General features: G+C 35.8%; 1 protein-coding gene across 2 annotated transcripts in view; it reads left to right on the plus strand.

Annotated features, from left to right (window-relative positions):
* The window catches only part of cers6 (ceramide synthase 6), a 38697-nt gene extending 20372 nt beyond the window's left edge, over window positions 1-18325 (plus strand). The window contains exons 5-11 of one of the 2 annotated variants that reach the window (XM_066688672.1): window positions 2299-2349; window positions 3504-3596; window positions 7934-8062; window positions 8785-8891; window positions 13641-13797; window positions 14462-14485; window positions 15873-18325. In XM_066688672.1, coding sequence (XP_066544769.1) covers window positions 2299-2349; window positions 3504-3596; window positions 7934-8062; window positions 8785-8891; window positions 13641-13797; window positions 14462-14485; window positions 15873-16031 — 720 coding nt within the window. In that variant the 3' untranslated portion in view covers window positions 16032-18325. The remainder of the gene's footprint in view (window positions 1-2298; window positions 2350-3503; window positions 3597-7933; window positions 8063-8784; window positions 8892-13640; window positions 13798-14461; window positions 14486-15872) is intronic. The other variant, XM_066688673.1, reaches the window with a different exon arrangement.
* The last annotated feature ends 980 nt before the right edge of the window (window positions 18326-19305 follow it).

Genomic DNA, 19305 nt, shown 5'->3' on the forward strand with positions numbered 1-19305 from the left:
TGTTTTCCTAGAGTCATAATTCTTCAGTTTGTGTGCTTTTGCAAGTATGACATGACTAAGATTTCAAAAACGCTAATTTCATGGTGTTAAAAGAGTGAAAGGAGTGTTTGTGAAATAAAATCCAAGTCATAACATGTTGCATGTCATATTTTCATGCTAAGGTATTTGTTATCTTAATTGTGTCCCTTAAGATTATGTTTTGTTGTTTCAATTCCAATAATTAAATTATATTTTATGTGCAATAGGTAAATTTCACATTGTCCTTATATTTTATATTTGTTTTGAAGAATTCTTCCATGATTGAGTAACTTTGCAACACTAATACACCCACCCAATTAGGAAGTAATGTTGGACAACACATTGTCAGGCTGTATTTTAGGTCCCTCTTGTGGTAAGATATTCAAATTAGAACTACATTTCTGAAACAATGCATATGTCTTTACCTGGCTTTAGATTAAATAGACTTGAAAAATCCATACCATTCCTGTGAAGAGATAATTTAGACTGATGTGTAAAGCTGATGAACACAGTCTGCACTGACTAAAGGAACATCATTACAAATTATACAAGACTCATGTATGTTTAACAATCAATACGATTTTATTTATTATGCATAGCACACTTTTTTATGTACAATTTGTAGATTTTAAGAAATGTCACATTTTTGTTTTTTGTGAAAGCCAGTTTAATGTTCTGTTTTGTAAAGGACTACTGGTTTTGCATTCTGTAATTAACTTATATAGCAGATGATTGTATACTTCAGTGGTTCTGACTCAGAACTGTGGTTCTGAAGCCTGTTGTTTATTTTGGTGTGCCACTGCTGTTAGAAATTAGCATTTGAATTCATAAGGTTTCCATATTCCCTACATATTTAGACAGTTCAATGTTACCCTCATATGTGGTTGTATCATTATAGCTTTTTAGCAGGTACTGGTACCAGTAAATGTTCAGAAATGTGATGCTTCCATGAGCAACTAGAGAGTAGATTCCCCATTGAAATAAACAGTCATTTAGACAGGGTTCAAAACCTTAGTTCTCAAAACTGAAATTGTATAGATAATTTTTTTGAAGGAGATGGATTTGCATTTGCCCTGCTGTTCAAAATAATTGCAACTTGAAAGTTTGTATTTGAATATTTTATGGTTGTATGCAGCATGTCATGCTTTTTGATACTTGCAGTTGTCATGGGTATTAGATTTCTCTTGATTAGTTGTTTAGCATCAGACTGCAAAGATAGAGCCTGTGATATGGTTATGAAAAGCTCAAGCCACTGAAGAAAAATAACAGCCTGAGCAAAAAATAAATTATTAAAACCTTCTTGGTCCCTGACTTAAAAAAACAACAACAACAATGTATCAATCTTTAAATGCAAGGTACGCAGCTGAGAAAATCCTAATCTAAGACTGTTACTCAAAATTTCAATTCCATGTAATGCCAGACAAAGTAGCTGAAGCCGACTTCTGAAGAAAGTATAGGAATGAGCAGAACAAGCAATTTCCGAAAAGCTTTTCAAACTAACAGCCCCAGTCATTGTTTTCAACTATTTTCTGTAACTACTTCACTGAATCTGCATCCCCAGATTTAGTGGCTTTACAGTAATCGGGCATTATCCTGCCAAGCAACTGTGTGAGAAGTACTGATGTGACAAGAGACTTCAGTCATTAAGCATTACATGCTACAAAATACATGTCATGTGAAATTCAATAGTTACCAAATATCGCCTGTAAACTGAGAAACTAATCAGACCAATTAAATGTGTTGTTTGTGTCTGTATTGTGTGCAGGGTCAAAGCTAGAACTCCAGTAAAAACAAATGTATAACCATGGCAACTCAATTGTTAGAAAGAGACTTTTAACTGCCTATGAAAACATCAATTTATTTCCTGCTTTGTCCACAGGGACAACAGCTTAATGTTCAGGTTAATAGTAGGACGTAAGTAGAATATTCTTGAACATACCTAGACAGAAATGTTCATGAAAAGTACAATCCAAATTTCTAAATGATTATAGTGACATTTTATTGAAGTTGAAATGGTGAACCAAAAACATTTTGCCATTTTGGGTCTAAAATAAATGCCATTCAGATATATTTTCATTGTTTTCTTTGTTTTATTTTAAGATCTTACTGGTATGTTCATGCCTTTTTTTTTTCTAAGCCACACAAAATGGTTCAATGGTACAAAATGATATGTGTTTCTCATCTTGTGCTTTTTTGTTTTGATTCTTTTCACAATTGTATCAGAATCTCCTCTTGGCCATTTTTGTTTGTGTAACACTTTTTTCTTCCTTTCCAATGGAGACGTCCTGGCTTTGGAACACCAGAGAATGCTGGTACAACTACCCTTACCAGGTAATACTTTATTTCTCTGTAATATTTGATACCATATTTTACTGTAATAAATTGACAGAATTATAATCCGGTGAGGTTTTATTGCCTAGTTTGTGGAATCAGACATACGTACACAAACTCAGCAAATGCACTAATCCAATGTCTAACCAATGAGACATGCTCAAATAGTTCACTTCTTAAAATTTCTCTTCCTATTAATATTTAAAAATAAGTACAGAGCTCTTCAGGGAATCCTGCCTGATAAAGCTGTACCATCTGCAGAATCTCTCTTCCTGAAGAGACAGCTCACCCTCTGTTTAGCACGACTACAGTGGAATTCACTAGAAACATGTTTAATCTAGTCAGTCGACTGCAGTACCCTGTCTCTGAGTTTATACTGACATTTCCTACAAGTCTTAAATGTTATTGCACCCAGGCCCCAATGCTTATTGCCTCACAGGTCAGCTGTACGCTATTTTCTGAAAACATCATGATGCGGACAAAAGTCTTTCTGTTAATATTAAGCAGAGAGTGTTTGCTCTTCGATGTTCTCCAGCTCCTCCTTTAATTATTTAGATATAAATAAGTGCTGCTCCCTCCACTTTGCTGCAACTGGAAGACGGTTTGGACTCTTCAAATGTTACATCACATGCCGGGAGCAGCCCTATCCTTCTGAAACAGCCCTCTCTCTCTCTCTCTTTCTCTTGTTCCCTCTCTCTCCCTTTGCAATATATAAAAGTGCATATGTGTTCTATACGTCACTTCTCGATCTGTTCTTTGACACGAGAGGTTGATCACACACTTATGCCCTTCTATACTGTGCACAGGAATGGAAAAGTTAAAAGTAGCCACATTAATCTGCCGTCCATGGCAGAGTTTCCTGGAGGAAGTTGCTTGTGAAGTGGAAACATACAAAGAAGAGACATGAATTTGCCAAACTGCGTCTGAAGAACTCCTGAGTCAAATGGGATCATTATTAAGCACACCAGAATGAACTCACTTGCTACAGAAAATACTCACCAATAACAGAGCCTGAATATATGGTATTTCAGTAATGAGATCTACCTAAAGCTTTCATAGCCACTAACATTTTCAAACTATGCTGCATTGTTTGTATTTGTGTGAAATGTCTGAAGTGGGCCATATCTAACACATTGTGGTTTATTTATTCACAGCCTCTGACAGCCGATCTTCACTACTACTATATAGTGGAGCTTTCTTTCTACCTGTCATTGATGTTTTCCCAGTTTACAGATATTAGAAGGAAGGTAAGACACCGTATAAAAGCATGAATAAAGTCTGTTTAACAACTAAAGACATGCGTGTACATTACTGTATTTCTTTTGTTAGATAATATGGGATTATTGTATTAAATGATAGTGTGCTTCTTGCTTATTCCTAATGACACCCACAGAACCCCCCAACACAAACACAGTTATTGTCAAAAGATCCTCAGAGTTAATTCAAGGTATTGTTTTTAAACACCAATGATGCAACTGGCTGGAAACAGAAGAATCTTATTCTAAATGCCATTTCCTCTCGGAATTTATTTTCAAACAAATCTGACTTTTAAACAGCTTTATTTATACTATTCTTCTTTTATTTTTTAATACCCTTGTATAAAATATAATTTAATTTACTGTCATGCAGCACGACTACAGTGAATCTTCCTCCTGCTTCACTGTTGACTGGTTTTCCAGTTTTCAATTGATCCAGTTGTTAACTTGAGTCCTAGATATTGTCACCTCATAAGCCCTGTCTTTTCGTTTGTCTTACATCACCACCCACATACTCTCTATAGGGGATTACATGATATACTTTTCATTTCTGTTTTCTTCATCTTAAGTAAGATTATCAAATTAGATGTCTTTGTGGAGTTTAACTTTTACAAACGATCTATTAATCTTGCTCTGTAAACATTACATTAATCTGGTGCCTGTTTTATGTATCAATAAATTATTCACTGGTACATTTGACAGAAATACTTACTTTCAGGCAAAGCATGTGCTCCACCATTCAATTACCTGATCTTAATTTTAGTGATGCTGTCAGACATGTTTATTTTTGTAAAACGTGTTTATATATCTCTGTTAAACAGCATATATTACTGAAAAATATCTATTACAAGCTAATTTTATTTTTTGTAATTTGCTTCATTCATATGTTTAGTTACAGCTTGTATAATTCAGCCACTGCAGTCATTTTCAAGGTTAAAGTTCTCAAGCTATGCAGCGTGAATAAATCCATACCACTACTTGATGAATTATAAAATGTTATGGTTTATTGACATGCCCAGCATAGAAATGAAGAGGCTATATATTTAGATTGTGAAATATGTACTTTAATTTAATAACCATGAAGGACTGAACAGAGTAGTGCAGTCCTTAGGTCTGTATTTTTAAAATGTTCAAAAGTACCAGTCATTCCATCATTCTCACTTCACAGTAAAGTATTTGAAATGGAGACCGATTTTGCTGGGCTATCCCAAGCCATAGTGATTCCAAATGGGAAAACAAAATCAAATAAACATCTGGAGTCACATAAGAGTCTTGTTGTGTGGCCTGGTCATCCCTAATCCCCAGGCCTTCACCGTCTAAGCCCTGCAAGCACGCACAGGCTGCAGACTCCAGCCCCACACTGCCCCGGAGAAGGATTATGGAAGACCGCAATATTCCCACATTAAGCCATTTAATCTCCTAATATCTTGTCCCAGACTTATTCAAGAAACAATAAAATACTTTTTGGGGATTCAGATAAGTTTTCTTTTTGCATATAGAACTGATGTTCCTCACCAAGATTGACTATATTGCAGTTAACATTATAAATATATACAATTATAATTTCCCTACTGTTCCCCTAGTTTCATTTCGAGTTATTTTTGTTATTGCACAAATTATGTTTTTAAAGAGCTTCAAAGTATTATCGAGGTACTTCATCATATAATATAGTATTCATCATTAAATACCACTATTTAAAGCACTTTCTTGAATCTCTTCCCCTTCTTTCACCCATGGAAATGTATACATACATTGGAAAAGGCAGTGGAATGCCTTGAATCAGTTTATTTGAATAATATTAATATAGATCCATTTATTTATGTGTGTGTATGTAAAATATATATACAGTGGAATATTAAGAGAGATAGAGATAGAAAGAGGGGAAACTGTTGAAAAGTTAATCGGTAATACCATAGGGCCAGTCCATCAACTTTTGGAAAACATTCTTCTCTAGCAGACCGAAATAAAAAAGAAAAAGAAAAAGGACTCTTACAAATATGTCAGAGGTTTAGATCCCATATAAAAACTCCAGAAGACCAGTTGTACGGCTGTATTTAATAGTTTGCTTTTAGTTATGCTTTGTCGTTTTGTTAGACACAATCTGCGATTTCTGCATGCTTCCCATGGTCCCATGGCCTTGTTTCTGTTCTCCCGCCTCTGCCTCTCCCTGCCCCTCGCACTCCTGAGCGCACACCACTGCCCCCATAATGCCATGGTTTATGATGCACTCACTTTTCATCTCCTTGTTGACTGTTTGCATGTTGTCTGTTTTTTTTTCTTCTTTCAGTTTTTTCATGCACAAACAACGCACTGAGGAGCTCCTCTGCACTCCCCTGCCAAATCCAGTATGTTCCCTGCACTCCTTCCATGCTTCTGTCGTGCATTTCACACCTCTACTCTCCATCCCCTCGCCCTGCCTGTCACTGCTCTCACTGCTGCTCTGTGTACAATTGCAGTCGCATGGCCGGGGAAGGGCAGTTGTGTTGTGTTTTATAGTCTAGTGGAAAGTCATTAACATCAGCAACACCGGGCTCAAGGTGGAGCTGACATAGGGTTAGAGTAGCCAAGAGCTTAGGCCTGAGGATCTTGAGGCAAGAGTCGTTTAAGTACTTGCACTTTCTAATGTAAATGGGGGCCACAAATATAGGGTGAAAAGCTTTCACACCAAATCACAAATATTATCACTCTTCAATCAAAGTAAGAATGTTTTCATCTGCTGCACAAATTGGATACAGAAATTGTTCAAAGCTTTTTTCTGTTTGCCTGTTTACATAAACTAAATCATGTATTATTTTAGTATATTTATTCTACCAATAATTGGTTCATAATTTTACAGTACATTATAACGATATGATACAGTACATTATAAGTGACTGTGCAGAAGTTGGGAGGGTTACATTGTACTTCATAGGTTGTATAGGATGTGCATGCCAGCTGTGCCACTATAATCCTGTGAATTTCTTTGGATTCGTATATTATTTACACTTTGTTAGAAAATGTGATATATGTTTTTTAACATATTCAAAAGTTTAATTTCTACATGGTACATAGCTTGTCCTTTGCAGCCAATTGTGTTGAATTGAACTGGGGTCAAGGAAATGAATGAATATTTTCCATGGTAAAGTAAAATTAACCAGACCACAGGGCAAGTAGGCTAAATTTCAGTGGAATGTGGAACAGATTTATAGGGGTTGAATAGTGATGTTTTTCATGACAATGTACAGGCCCCTATGTTTATAAATCAAGTATGTACTTACACTATTACTCTGAAATATTAACAAAAAAATGTTTCCCAATAATAATAAAGATATATGAGACAAACAGTGGTTAGTGAAAAATGTATGGAGGCAATTAGATATAAAGTTTAAAAAAAAAGGATCAGATTTTGGAAAGAAAGCACTGTGTCTGAAATTAAGTTAGTCCAGCTGTATCTGGTGCTTGCGGCAGAGGTATGGAATGAGTTTCCTTTTCTTGACATATATTTGGACAAGTGATTCCCATGGAGGACTGAAGTGGTGCCAGAACTAATCTCAGCTCTGCTGATCGATCAATGATTGTTCCAAGACAATAATGAAATCATCAGTCATTTTTTCTTGAAGAAAAACAGTACAGAGTTCTTGAACATTATATAGCTAATTATAGTAGAGTCTTGCACAAATGTAATTGTGTAAAACAAAAAATGTTAAGTTAGCTTTTTTTGTGGGTATCTTTTATAAAACACCAATTATTTTCTCAGAATAGATACCTGCTATAAAAAAAATAATTTGTCCTAGTACTTGCACCAAGGAGCTAACCACCCTCAGTGCTATATGTCATTATCAGTTCTGTGCATTTCTAAAATTATACTCTTGACTTTTGCAAGTCACTGGAAAGCACAATACATATTTGTGAGATCAATATATTATATGTGCATTAAATGAATCCAGCATCCCTCAAAATTGGAATTCAGGTGGTTCTCCATCCAGAGAAGACTGAAAAAATAATTTAAAATATCCAACCAAATATCCCATTTCCATTAACAAAATTATTCACCTGTTCAGAATAACCAACATATCATATTAAAATGGTTCTGGAGATAAATGTATGAGGAAGATTATATATCCCAGCTGTATAGCATTACTTATAGTAGTATAAGTAGTAAAAGGCAGTCTGGAGCCACACTAGAAAGATAACTTCCTTTGTACATTTACCAGAAGGAATCCAAGAGATACCTAAAACTTAAATCTATCAAGAAATATATTCTTTTAAATACTATTTTACAGTAGGTGACAGGCAGAGAGGTTAAAAACTGGTAATCTTACCCTGTAATTTTCTGCTGTCTCCTTTAGGACTTCTTGATAATGTTCATGCACCATCTTGCGACTATCTCCCTGATAACATTCTCGTACGTGAACAATATGGTACGAGTGGGGACCCTGGTTATGTGCCTTCACGATGCTGCAGATGTTCTCCTTGAGGTAAGATCATTAGGAGATGCAAAAACATGTTCTTGTATGTGTTGTGCTCCAAGGCTAGCCTGGCTCTAAAAGGTGTTCGCTTTAGAGCTAGGCCCAAGTTACAACCAAATTAGTAGAATGAGATATTGACAGAAGAACTGAAATGTTGCCTGTCCAGAGGGTATTGAAACTAATTAAAGATAGGAACATTGATTTTGGAAACAGCACTTGACAAAGTGCATTCGTTTTCTATAAAAGCTCTCAATGACAACGATCAAGTATAGTGATTTACCACTGCTCAGCAGAAATGGAGAGCACTCAAATGGCCATAATATGACTGAGTCCTTGGAGATAAATATTAAAGACTTTCCTCATACAATATAGTGCCAATCAGCTTTGCTAAGGATAGTTTTAGTCTTAGCATTTCATCCTACCCTGCAGAGCTTAATATTTGCCTTTTTTAAATGCCAAACCATTGATCAATATATTCGTGCCCTAAATCAAATGACTAAAGACTATAGGGACTTGAGAATAATTTCAATCAGTATCACGTTGTCTACATCCAGTCTGTTTCTTTTACAGTTATTTGCCATCTCGTAGAATATCCTCATGAAACGGACTATTACAATTTTGTTTTTGATGACTTATAAAGCATATTGTGAGTCGGTGTAAATGAAAAGAGTGTTAATTCTAATGTGCATGATGTTTATGTAAATTACAATATTATTCATTTATATTTGCAGGCAGCAAAAATGGCCAACTATGCTAAGTGTCAAAGACTCTGTGACCTCATGTTTGTCATGTTTGCATTAGTCTTCATAAGTACCAGGCTTGGTGTTTATCCTGTGTGGTAAGTAAGTGTGTATGTAGTTCTATGCTGTGTATTTGACAGAAACACCAAAGTGCAATTCTCAATCCGCTTTCCCCCACAGTGTGGTACGGCAACATCGTGATGTGCTGACCACATCCTTCACTACTCGGTTCTGAGAACTAATCCTGGGCTTCACCTATTTATTATCCACTATCAGCTTCAGCATAATTGATTTTGAATTAATCTTTCATCTTAATAACTAATTAACAGCCCACATTTGTGTTAGGAATACAAGTTTTGACAATAGCAGCCGTGGGGGTCCTGAGTTAATAATGTATGTGTTGTTAATGTACGAGTTCAACCTAGCGAAATGTTGAAATTCCAACTTCCTATTATTAATTCTATATCCTCCATTTTCATTAATCAAATATGTTAGCTGAAAATGTATTATATCAATCTTTAACCCCTTAAAACCAGTTGAGCTGCATGCTTTGATGTGCTTATGGAAGATATTTGACAAACCCAGTTCACAGCACACGGAGTCTCCAGTTGGAGAGGCAATTTTTTCTTTGATAACATCCTTGATAATATAATTAACGCCGTACCAAAGTGAACAAGCTTTCATGGAAAGGAACAGATTTGATCTGCTCCACAGACGAGCAGATCAAAGGCTGCTGCTTCGTGCCTTTAGTTTAATCTGAGATTCACAAATTTAACTTGCCTGCTATTCCTGAAACTTCAAAGACTGTCTGCTGTATTCATTCCTCTGTAGTAGTTAACGTTGTACCCTGTATTTCCATATTTCACTGCTGTCTTACAACAAAGATAAATAATAGAAATTGATTAGTGGTTACAGGTTACTGTTAAAATTATAAGCTTTGTTTTTTGTCATACTGAAATGCAGCATTGTGATCAGGATTGTTTTACAATATGTGTCCTGGGTTAGATAGTTACATGTACTTGGATGTCCTCTGAGCGAATCTGATTAAATAGCCAGTGTTTTAAATTAAAATATTTGCAAACGCTAGTCAAACACTAATCGGGTGTTTTATTTCAGATTTTTTTTTTACCAAAGAATCATCTGCGTCCTTGTCTTATAAATGTCTTTAAAGAAATCTGTCAGTTGATTCTTAGATGTACAGTCCTCAAAAGCCACTCATTATTTGTGCATCGCTGGCAGCCTTCTAACAATAGACTTCAAATCCTTCAAGTGGAGTCAAATGTTATGGACCCAGAGCAGCAGTGGAGATTAGACACATTAAAGCCTTCCACTGAAAGAGAAACAATGAGAAATAGGAAAATGACTGTGAATGTATTTGCTTGTATGGTTATTTTTGTCCTAGTCATGACCTACAGATTTCCTTGGAACATCTCTGATGTTAGAGTATTTAGCCATTAAGAAACGGGTTCATTCAGAGTGAGTTAGATAGTGCCTGTGCTGTATTTCTGCAGTTGCAGTATAACAGCTCTAGATTTGGCACTGTCTTGTTTCCACTACCTAATACCTTAAAAAATCATATTTGCTGTGTGTATTTTCAGAATCATAAATATAAGCTCCTTGGCAATGGTTTCCATAGATACAGCAACAGACGCATGGATGTCTCGCATGTTTGTTTCTTGTCAGTTAGACAAAGAACAATGTTAGGGGAAGGCCGGTTTAATCTTGGGATTTGGCCTCTGAGATCAATACCGTTTCATAACACCCCCACATCAGTACAACAACAAAAAACAACATTACTGAATTGTTAACAAAAAGTTAAATAGAAGGACTGGTACCACAAATAGTATAAGTATGTTCTCTTTTTTTTTAACTTGTGGTTATCAATAGTAAGATAAATATGACTTCCAGCTGGTTTACAAATATCTTATAACTACCCCCACCGTTGAGTGGTGTATATGCAACGAATCCCTCAAAAATAGCCCCTGAAATGTATAATTTAAAGAAGAGAGACCTTTCATCTCAGCTTTTGATCAAAGAGTAAAATCCCCCTTCACTCAAAACAGCTGACAGACAGAAGAAACCGCTGCTCAATATACACGTCGTTTATGTCCAGCCCTGTTGAGGAATAGACCGTTGAGGAGGCTCACCTGATGAAGGTATAGGACTGTTCGTCGCTGATAGCTGTTTGACACATGAAGCACTTCCTGACGAGAGCAACACTTTTCAGTGAAACACATCCTGTGTGGTCTCAATAGTAACACTTGCGTCACACATTAATCACTTCCTGACTCTAGAGTGCTTCATTTTAATAATTGAAAAATCCCATTGATCTCGGCAAAATGCCAAAGGGCCCTACTGTTACAAGTGCCAGAGAAAGTGCCCTAATACAGATTTTTATGAAGCGGATCTCATTTTAAATAATAGACAGGTCGTGTAGTGGAATTGCAAACTTAGCAAGTTTGCATTTTAAAAATAGAGCTGAGAGCATGCTGTTTAAATGAGCCCTGCCTTCTCCTCTTTCTGAAATGTAGTTCAAGCTGCACCGCTTCTGCATGGAAAGGATCAATAATGTGCGATGCTGCCTATAAATCTATATTAGACAGCAGATACCGGGAACTCAAGGGTTAAATCTTCTTTCCACCTACATCATGTATCTTTTTTGTGACAGGAGCCACTGTAATCATTTATATATTTATATTATACATTTATATATCTGCCTACTAAATAGTGCATCACAGCTTTATACTAACAAGTAAAATTGTTAGTCAAGACTTGTTTTTGGCTATGTGTCTAGCGTCTTATGGGATTTGAATATCAAGCTCCTCGTTTTGTGTTCATCTTGTGATTTGCAGAGTAAGAATTGAGTCAAATGTAAAAACAAACAAATAGGTATAAGCCAGCGAGCCCCCATGCCAAGCAGGAAGTCATTAGTCCGCGATATATTCCATCTAACCTAAGGGCTTTAGCATCCCTGTGGTCACTGTAAGAACAGCTTAGCTTTCATTGAGCTCAATTTAAAAAAATTAAATCCGAGGGCAAAATGTTTATAAAACTGTAGTTACAGGGAAATCTTTCTTGTTCTCATTACATGCCACGAATATCCTCCATCTGCAGTGATTATAAACTCGTGTCATCTGCATAATCCAACCTTGACTTTCTGAGCTTCTCACAGTCAAGAGTGGGCAATTATCTGTCAGGTTTGCTGAATGTTTTGGGTGTCAACGCCTGTCTCGTACGCTGCTTGTGATTTGTCACACTGACATTTGAATCCTTTTCTGTTTCTGAGCAACTGATCATAACACTTCCGTTCCCTGTCATCTTTTAATCTCCTTACATTGAAAGTTTTGATACGTACCTGTTCATCTGCTAAATTACATAATTGATGTATGATCGCATAATAATAATAATAATAATAGTAAAAGCCTGAAGTACTAAGGCAGAACATATAAACAAAGTACTATATGAACCAGCTGGATATACAGTGCTCTTTCTAGTCAATAATTGACCAGGCTTGAATAATTTACATTACCCAAAGTTAAAAAGTACATGTCATCCGTGGGTTTTAATTCCCAAGACAGCTTTTGGAGAGATTGAGGCAGGGTGTCGCAGAATTGAGACTAACTTTAGATTTCTGTCTGCTCCAGAATGCCTCCAATTATTATAGTCCTAGCTGAGGATTCAGTCAGGCATTAACTAGGTGAAGAGTAATTTTATTCAACACTTAACCAATTGGCTAATGATTTACCATGAAATAATGCTTCTACCACAACAAAACAAAAACACATTCATGAAACCTCTGAGAGTCTCCCCTCCCTTCCTTGTGTGCTTTTTGTTTTGTTTTTTTGTAGGGGAAGGGTTTTCCAAACTCAAACATTAGGTGCACAGATATCCCAGTTTACTAAGGATGATTAAAGGAACAAACCCATCCAACATGCTTTGCCTTACCTTACAATACTTTCGATCACATCAGGCCATCCGAGATTTGTAGTATAAAATAATTCAGTAATGTTGGTTATTGCCTGCTGGCACAGTCTTTTGTTCTGTTAATTTTAGCAGCCAAGTACTTCAATCACAGCATGAAGAAATGAATTATGCTGTTCTTGGAATAATTTACACAGGAATTCTGAGTTTTTTTTTTTCTTTCTTCCTAGAAATGAATCCCCACCCCCCATATTGTTTTCTCATGTGTTTCGAGAGACCACTGATTGCCAAAAATTAAGCTTTGTCTGTGTTTAATTACTCAATTAGAATATAGGCCTGTACATTATTTTCATTTTAGTGCATGCTTTTGGGGGGCTTAAAAACGGTTAACTCTCATGTGATGCCTTTTGTTGTTTATTTGGTTTCAGCATTTTTTAAGACATCATGCTACATCATAATGTTACATGTTCTAAGAATAAAACAGACTTCCAAAGGATTTCCAATTTGTTGTGCCTTTGAAAATTACTAACACATGGCTTATTGAATTAGGATATTTTTCCTAATCTATTTCCCAATCATTCTAAATAATTGTACTTATTTTATAATTTGTTCCGTGCTCCATTTGGCTTGATAAATGTTCCAAACTTAATGTAGTTCAGAAACAGCATTCTTGGGGAGAAATGAAAACATGTATAGAATAAGCTTTTCAGATTTGAAGTTTCCACATTATGGTGATTAATTTTGCAGACAATATCACCTCCTCTAATTTTTCAACCTATTACATATTGCTCACCTTGAGGGAACCCACAACTTACATCTCTCTGCTGGCAAAGAGGGGAAAAGGGGGGGATAGTATTTTTATTTGTTCTGAATAGTGAGAGTTGCAGAATTGTATGTACTGATACAGATTTATATTTTATTTACAGGATTTTAAACACAACTCTGTTTGAAAGCTGGGATATTGTGGGTCCTTACCCTTCATGGTGGGTCTTCAACTTCCTTCTCATTCTGCTGCAAGTGCTGCATTCCTTCTGGTCATATCTCATCATAAAAATAGCCTGCAAAGCCATCTCTAAAGGAAAGGTAATATATGCATGATGTACTATTATCACTTGTGTAACTCAGTCCTTAAGAATAAAAATGCTGTTATGACATTTTACTTACAGATGTAGTTTTTATTTTATACATTTGTATTTTTACTTTGAAACTGTGTATATTTGTAATTTGTTCCCTGTGGTTGGATCTGTGAAATGTTACCTTGGGGGAATTCAGGGGTAGATTTTGGGAAAGTAATTAACATTCTGAAGGCCATCAGCAAAGCATAGTGTCTTAAGATTGTGCATCGCTTTTATATTTCACCTTGCAAATGAATCTAGTTCTTTAGTATCACTCTGTTAATGAAGATAAATGTGTAAACTTTGCACTTAGCTTTCAGCTCCAAGATAAATGTGAGTACTTTTGGACAAAGGTGTTTAATAATAATTACAAGACTTAGCAGTGCAGATAACAATATGCATTTACTGTATACTGCTTATAAAAGCAAATGTCAATGCAAGTTTCATGGTCAATCAAGTAATTATAGAGCTTGGTTGGAATAAAACCCAGCAGGCCAGGAGCTACTACAGGACTGGTTTGGGAATCCCTCCTTTAATGGGTTCATCATCCCCCTGCCTCACTCAGAAACTCACCAGTATCTAACAGTTTTTTCTCATGTGACTTATTTCTCTCCCTTGTGCAAACTGTGAAGGCGGGGAAATGGAATCCCTTACATGTAAGTAGGACAAAGTGTCCTGGATGAATTGGATGAATCCTCTGCCAAAACACCATCATGAACTTCTCCATCTTGCTCATAAAGTTGAAGGAAGAACTTGGCTTCATCATTTCAGTCATTTGCATGTGTTTAAGTCAACCAGAACCAACAGCTCCATATTTATATTGTCTTTTTCTCTCTTGTCTTTTATATAATTGCATGTTATCCAAGAACCTTAAAAAAAACATTTTGGCAATTCTCATTTTACATGTAGGTATTTGGAGGGCAATGTTATTCCTTTCCCCTAATATGATTAATCTAATGATCCTAATCCTAAACTTTGGGCAGGATTAAATAAAAAATGTTCACAAAAGCACACGTCTGCGAATGGAAATCTCGCCGCACAACGCGAGAGAATAAAACACAGCTTTCACACAGCCGCTACTACAACACTACACCACTGTACTCAGTCACGCTTTCATGTTTAGTTAGATGCTACTCTCTTCTAATTTTTAAAGTAAATGATGTTCAGTTGTGTAGTTTGCTATTAGCGGCTGGTTAAAGTTGTAGTTAATTCTGCCCAACAATACAGTGGGAGTGGTTACATTTTCGCTGTATTAAATCAAGAAAATATCTGCGAGAAAACACCCTGACGGTGCTCTCGCAGCTTTGAGGTTTGTGCACTGCACATTGGGTGGATTAAATAAATAAATACATAAATAAATAATCCATTATAGGCAAACTTGCACAATGTAGTGGATACATATAGGATTGGAAACAAATATAATCTTAGAAAAATAATCTGAACAGATAATCTTCTAAGGGGTGGTCAACATAAAACTACTTAAAACATGTTTGCGCTCCACTATGACAGAGGAAAGTGTTTATGGGCAGCGCACCTGTACATAAGGACTCATACTGATGTCTGTTGATGTTATTGATGAATTCAGGCGTCACAACAGGAGACTTGCATTCACATAGAAATTCCAACATAGCGGCGGAAACAGCTGATTTCCAATTAACAGTTGCGGCTTATTTTTAGTTGCTAGTTTCTTCCAATGATAAATGCAACGACTATGAGTTTTGTAGCCGGTGCGTCACAGTTGGTTTTAATCTGCACCACTACACATAACCCAGCTAACACACAACGTTGCCACAATGTTGAATTACGTTGCAACGTAATTCAACATTGTGGCAACGTTGTGTGTTAGTTGGGAAGTGGACGCTGAATAAAATATTTACATTGATCTGTTATTCACCCAAAATACCATTGATCCACCCGCTAATAGATAACGCCTAGGTGAGGGCGTCTGCCAATAAAAATAATATAATAGTCATTTTTAACGGTTAAAATCAATTTGGTTAATTTAATGCTGTTGAGCTGATTGTTGTATTGGGTGTTGCCTAGGTATCAAAAGACGATCGGAGCGACATCGAATCGAGCTCTGATGAAGAAGACACACAGTCTCCAACACCGAAGATTCACAGCAGCGCCACCAATGGCACGAACAGGGCAAACGGGACAAACGGATACCTTTCTGGGACCCCCTGTCAAGACGAACACTAATTCTGTAGATTTTAGAAAATTCAAGCACTGGAAGGATGTTGCAAACACTATTAGTAGATAATTGTACGTGAGACATGAACAACATTACTTGTTTGATACTGGAAATACTTAATAAAATTTGTGAATGCGTTTTTTCTTTTTTTTTTCTTTCGGTTTGTATCTTCGTGTATATTGGCAAACAGCGTTCTATAGAAAATCAAAGCATTCTAATAGTGCACTGCCCAATCTTTCTGTATTCTGAATGAATGAAGGATTTCCATTTTTATTATGTGTAAGCATGCTCTGTATATGTAGTTTGACATAATGGGAGCAGTATTTTCTTACATTTTGTCTTTTGAATATTATTTATTTATATTTGAGATTTGTGGAGAAAAGGGATTTTTTATTTTTTTTTGCATCTTTTAGTCCTTTCAGTGTTCAAATTGTAAGGTCATGGTCCAGCTGCTATTACTTTCACTGCTCAGTGTGCTTTGGCCAACATGGGTCTGATTACATGCCACATGCAGAAAAGCTTTTAATGCAGTGGTTTCACCTTGCTAAGTCAGTGGTTGCATTTCTGTTTGTTACAGGTTAAATAATAACAACTATCATAGTAATCACATATTCAGATTATATCTATAAGTAAAATACACTTCAACAATAAATCAGTAAAACATCGACAGTATTATGTCCATATGAGTTTAATTTTAAAATGAAAACATTATGGCTAGACTGTATTTCAAATTCATATATTCTTTAAGCAATATTCTACAGCCAGTAAAACTTTTCCTTGAATAACCTGCAGTATAAACCCCTTAACTGGCACATTTCAAGTGTGCTGAAATAATCTAATGCAAATCTTATGAGCAATGAAAACTTTCAGAGCTGTGACAATATTATGGTGAGAGTAGGGGGGAAAAAACAATACCATACATTACAATATAAAATATTGTTGACAGTCCACTATGTATTTCATGATTTTCTTGACAAAACAAATATTCTCCTTCAACTGATCAGAGCAGAAACTAATATTCATATATTTCAATAATTAGTAACACACAGAACATTTTTATGTCTCTAGCAGTTTTTTTCCATAAGATTTGCATCGCATCATTTTTTTAATCTAAGTATGAGTTATGAAGCCAGTAAGGGGAACCAATTATTTAAAGCACATCCTGTCCAGTTTGGTTCTTTCTATCATTAACATGAAAGTGAATCTGGAAAGCAAGCACTTACCCGGAAAAAAAAAATGTCAATTAAGAATGTGAAGGAGCTAATATTGATTTTTTTTTTTTTTTTTGTATGGTTTCTTTCAGCGCATCGCTGAAAGTTGCTTAATTACACACATGATTTAAAAGATGCCACCTGATTGTTACTGAGCACAGTGAAAATTAATTTCAGTGGAATCCATTTATATGTAATCAATCATTGGTGAAAGATAAAGATGTCCAGTTAAAATACATACACAGCAGAGGCATTATAGTGTCAATGTACAGTGCATTCTGGGAAACTGCTCAGTATTTCTAAAACCATTGAAAACCACAGTGTCAGCAGTAATTCCATCCAGTGTACGGATATATGTTGTACATCCACATCTGTGTGGTAACACTTAGTACACTAAAAGTATGCTGTCCATGCATCTTGCTGTAAATCTCTGAAACTGTTAGATCCTAGACAGAATATCATTGAATTCTGCTTTCAGAAATGAATAATAAATAGTTCAGGTATTAGCCAAAGGAAAATTGGTAGAACTGCTATGAAACCATTGATATCGCAATTGACTTCTGTAAGCTAAGATTAACTGTAAGAACCATCTTAGTTTCGACCAGAAGGAGCATAAACCATAAACTCTGAAATCACAAAGATGATTAAACTGATAAAAAAACAAACTTGTATTCAGCCAACGTCCTTCTCTCTAGATTTAATTCACATCCATTGTAATGTTTTTAATATTGTATGGAGGCAGCAGAACTAGATTTATACATATTATTTATTTGCTTTTTTGCTGTTGATTTTGAATAACCACGAATAGCATTACAATAAATTCATTTCAAACACAATTATAGATCTGCTATTCCTCTATGCCGTATGAAGTGGCAAGAATGAAATACCAAGGGTTTCCTAGCTTTTATCAATCCTGTTGTTTGTGTAAGGAAGAATATAATCTAGTTCACATTTGCTATTGGAGTATAATATGCATGGTGGAGGGAGATCTGTGATATCTCTGCGCCAGTGCATTCAGACAGAATAACGTATAGAAAGTTAATATTGGAAGTTGTTGTCATGTATTTTGAATAAACGCCTTCAGACCAGGACCCTGTGGTGAGCATGTCTCTTTGGTTTTGTTTTTCTCCTATATTTCAGCAGGTCTTTTATTGGATCATGGATTGGTGCTCAGGGCTTCTAATAATGGTGTGATGGACTTTAAACTTATCACTGTAAAAACTTTAAAATAGTGGCAAATTTGTTAAATGGCTGCACACAACAGGGAATTAGAGCTCTATTCTTTATTCAGAAACCTTGCATTGGGACTTTGATTATCATTGGTCTTGTGCAGTAGTGTAACAAAATCCAAGCAGCACACAATTCTATTCTCAGGCTAGGTTTCTGTCCAGATCTGAAATGGTGAGAAAAGTGACCCAAAGCAAATTGAAACATACATGAAGGCACCTGAATACTTAGACTTGTTGCTAGGCTTTGGCAGCTAAACAATGTGTGACGAAAAAGGTAATTATACAAATGCAGGGCACAGTTTTTTGGATTGTTTTGACAGTATGCCTGTCTCTTTCCAGTATTTCTGTCCCCTGTAGAGTCTAATAATAAATGACACTGAATTTGTATTCATGTCAAAAGCCTTTTACATACACTCCTGATGAGGAGAAACATGAAGCACAGAGACAAGAGCTGGTTTTAACAAGCCGAAGAGTCCCGATTCTTTACACAACAACCTGATCACATTTTGTTTGGACTTAACTTCACAGTTGAATGTATTTTCTTTTAACTGTCTTACTTAGTTCTGTTTAAGTGATTGTGTAAAGTGCACAAGTCTACCAGCTGGAAAAGATTATGTGAGAGGAGTTTATTACTGAGTTCTGCTACACCTGGCAATGACCTTCTCTGTATGTGGCCTCTTTTAATCTCTTCAGAAGTAAGTAAAGCATGGTGGAAGACACTGAGCCTTAATTTCAGCACTGCACGTTGTGCCTGAAGCATACAGTTGTTCAATGTTAACTGGAAACTAGTATCATAAATTTGTATGACAAAAATTAGATCATAAAGTTTCCATTTTCAATTT

This window comes from Amia ocellicauda, chromosome 16 (genome assembly GCF_036373705.1).
Source record: "Amia ocellicauda isolate fAmiCal2 chromosome 16, fAmiCal2.hap1, whole genome shotgun sequence".
Taxonomy (NCBI): Eukaryota; Metazoa; Chordata; class Actinopteri; order Amiiformes; family Amiidae; genus Amia; species Amia ocellicauda.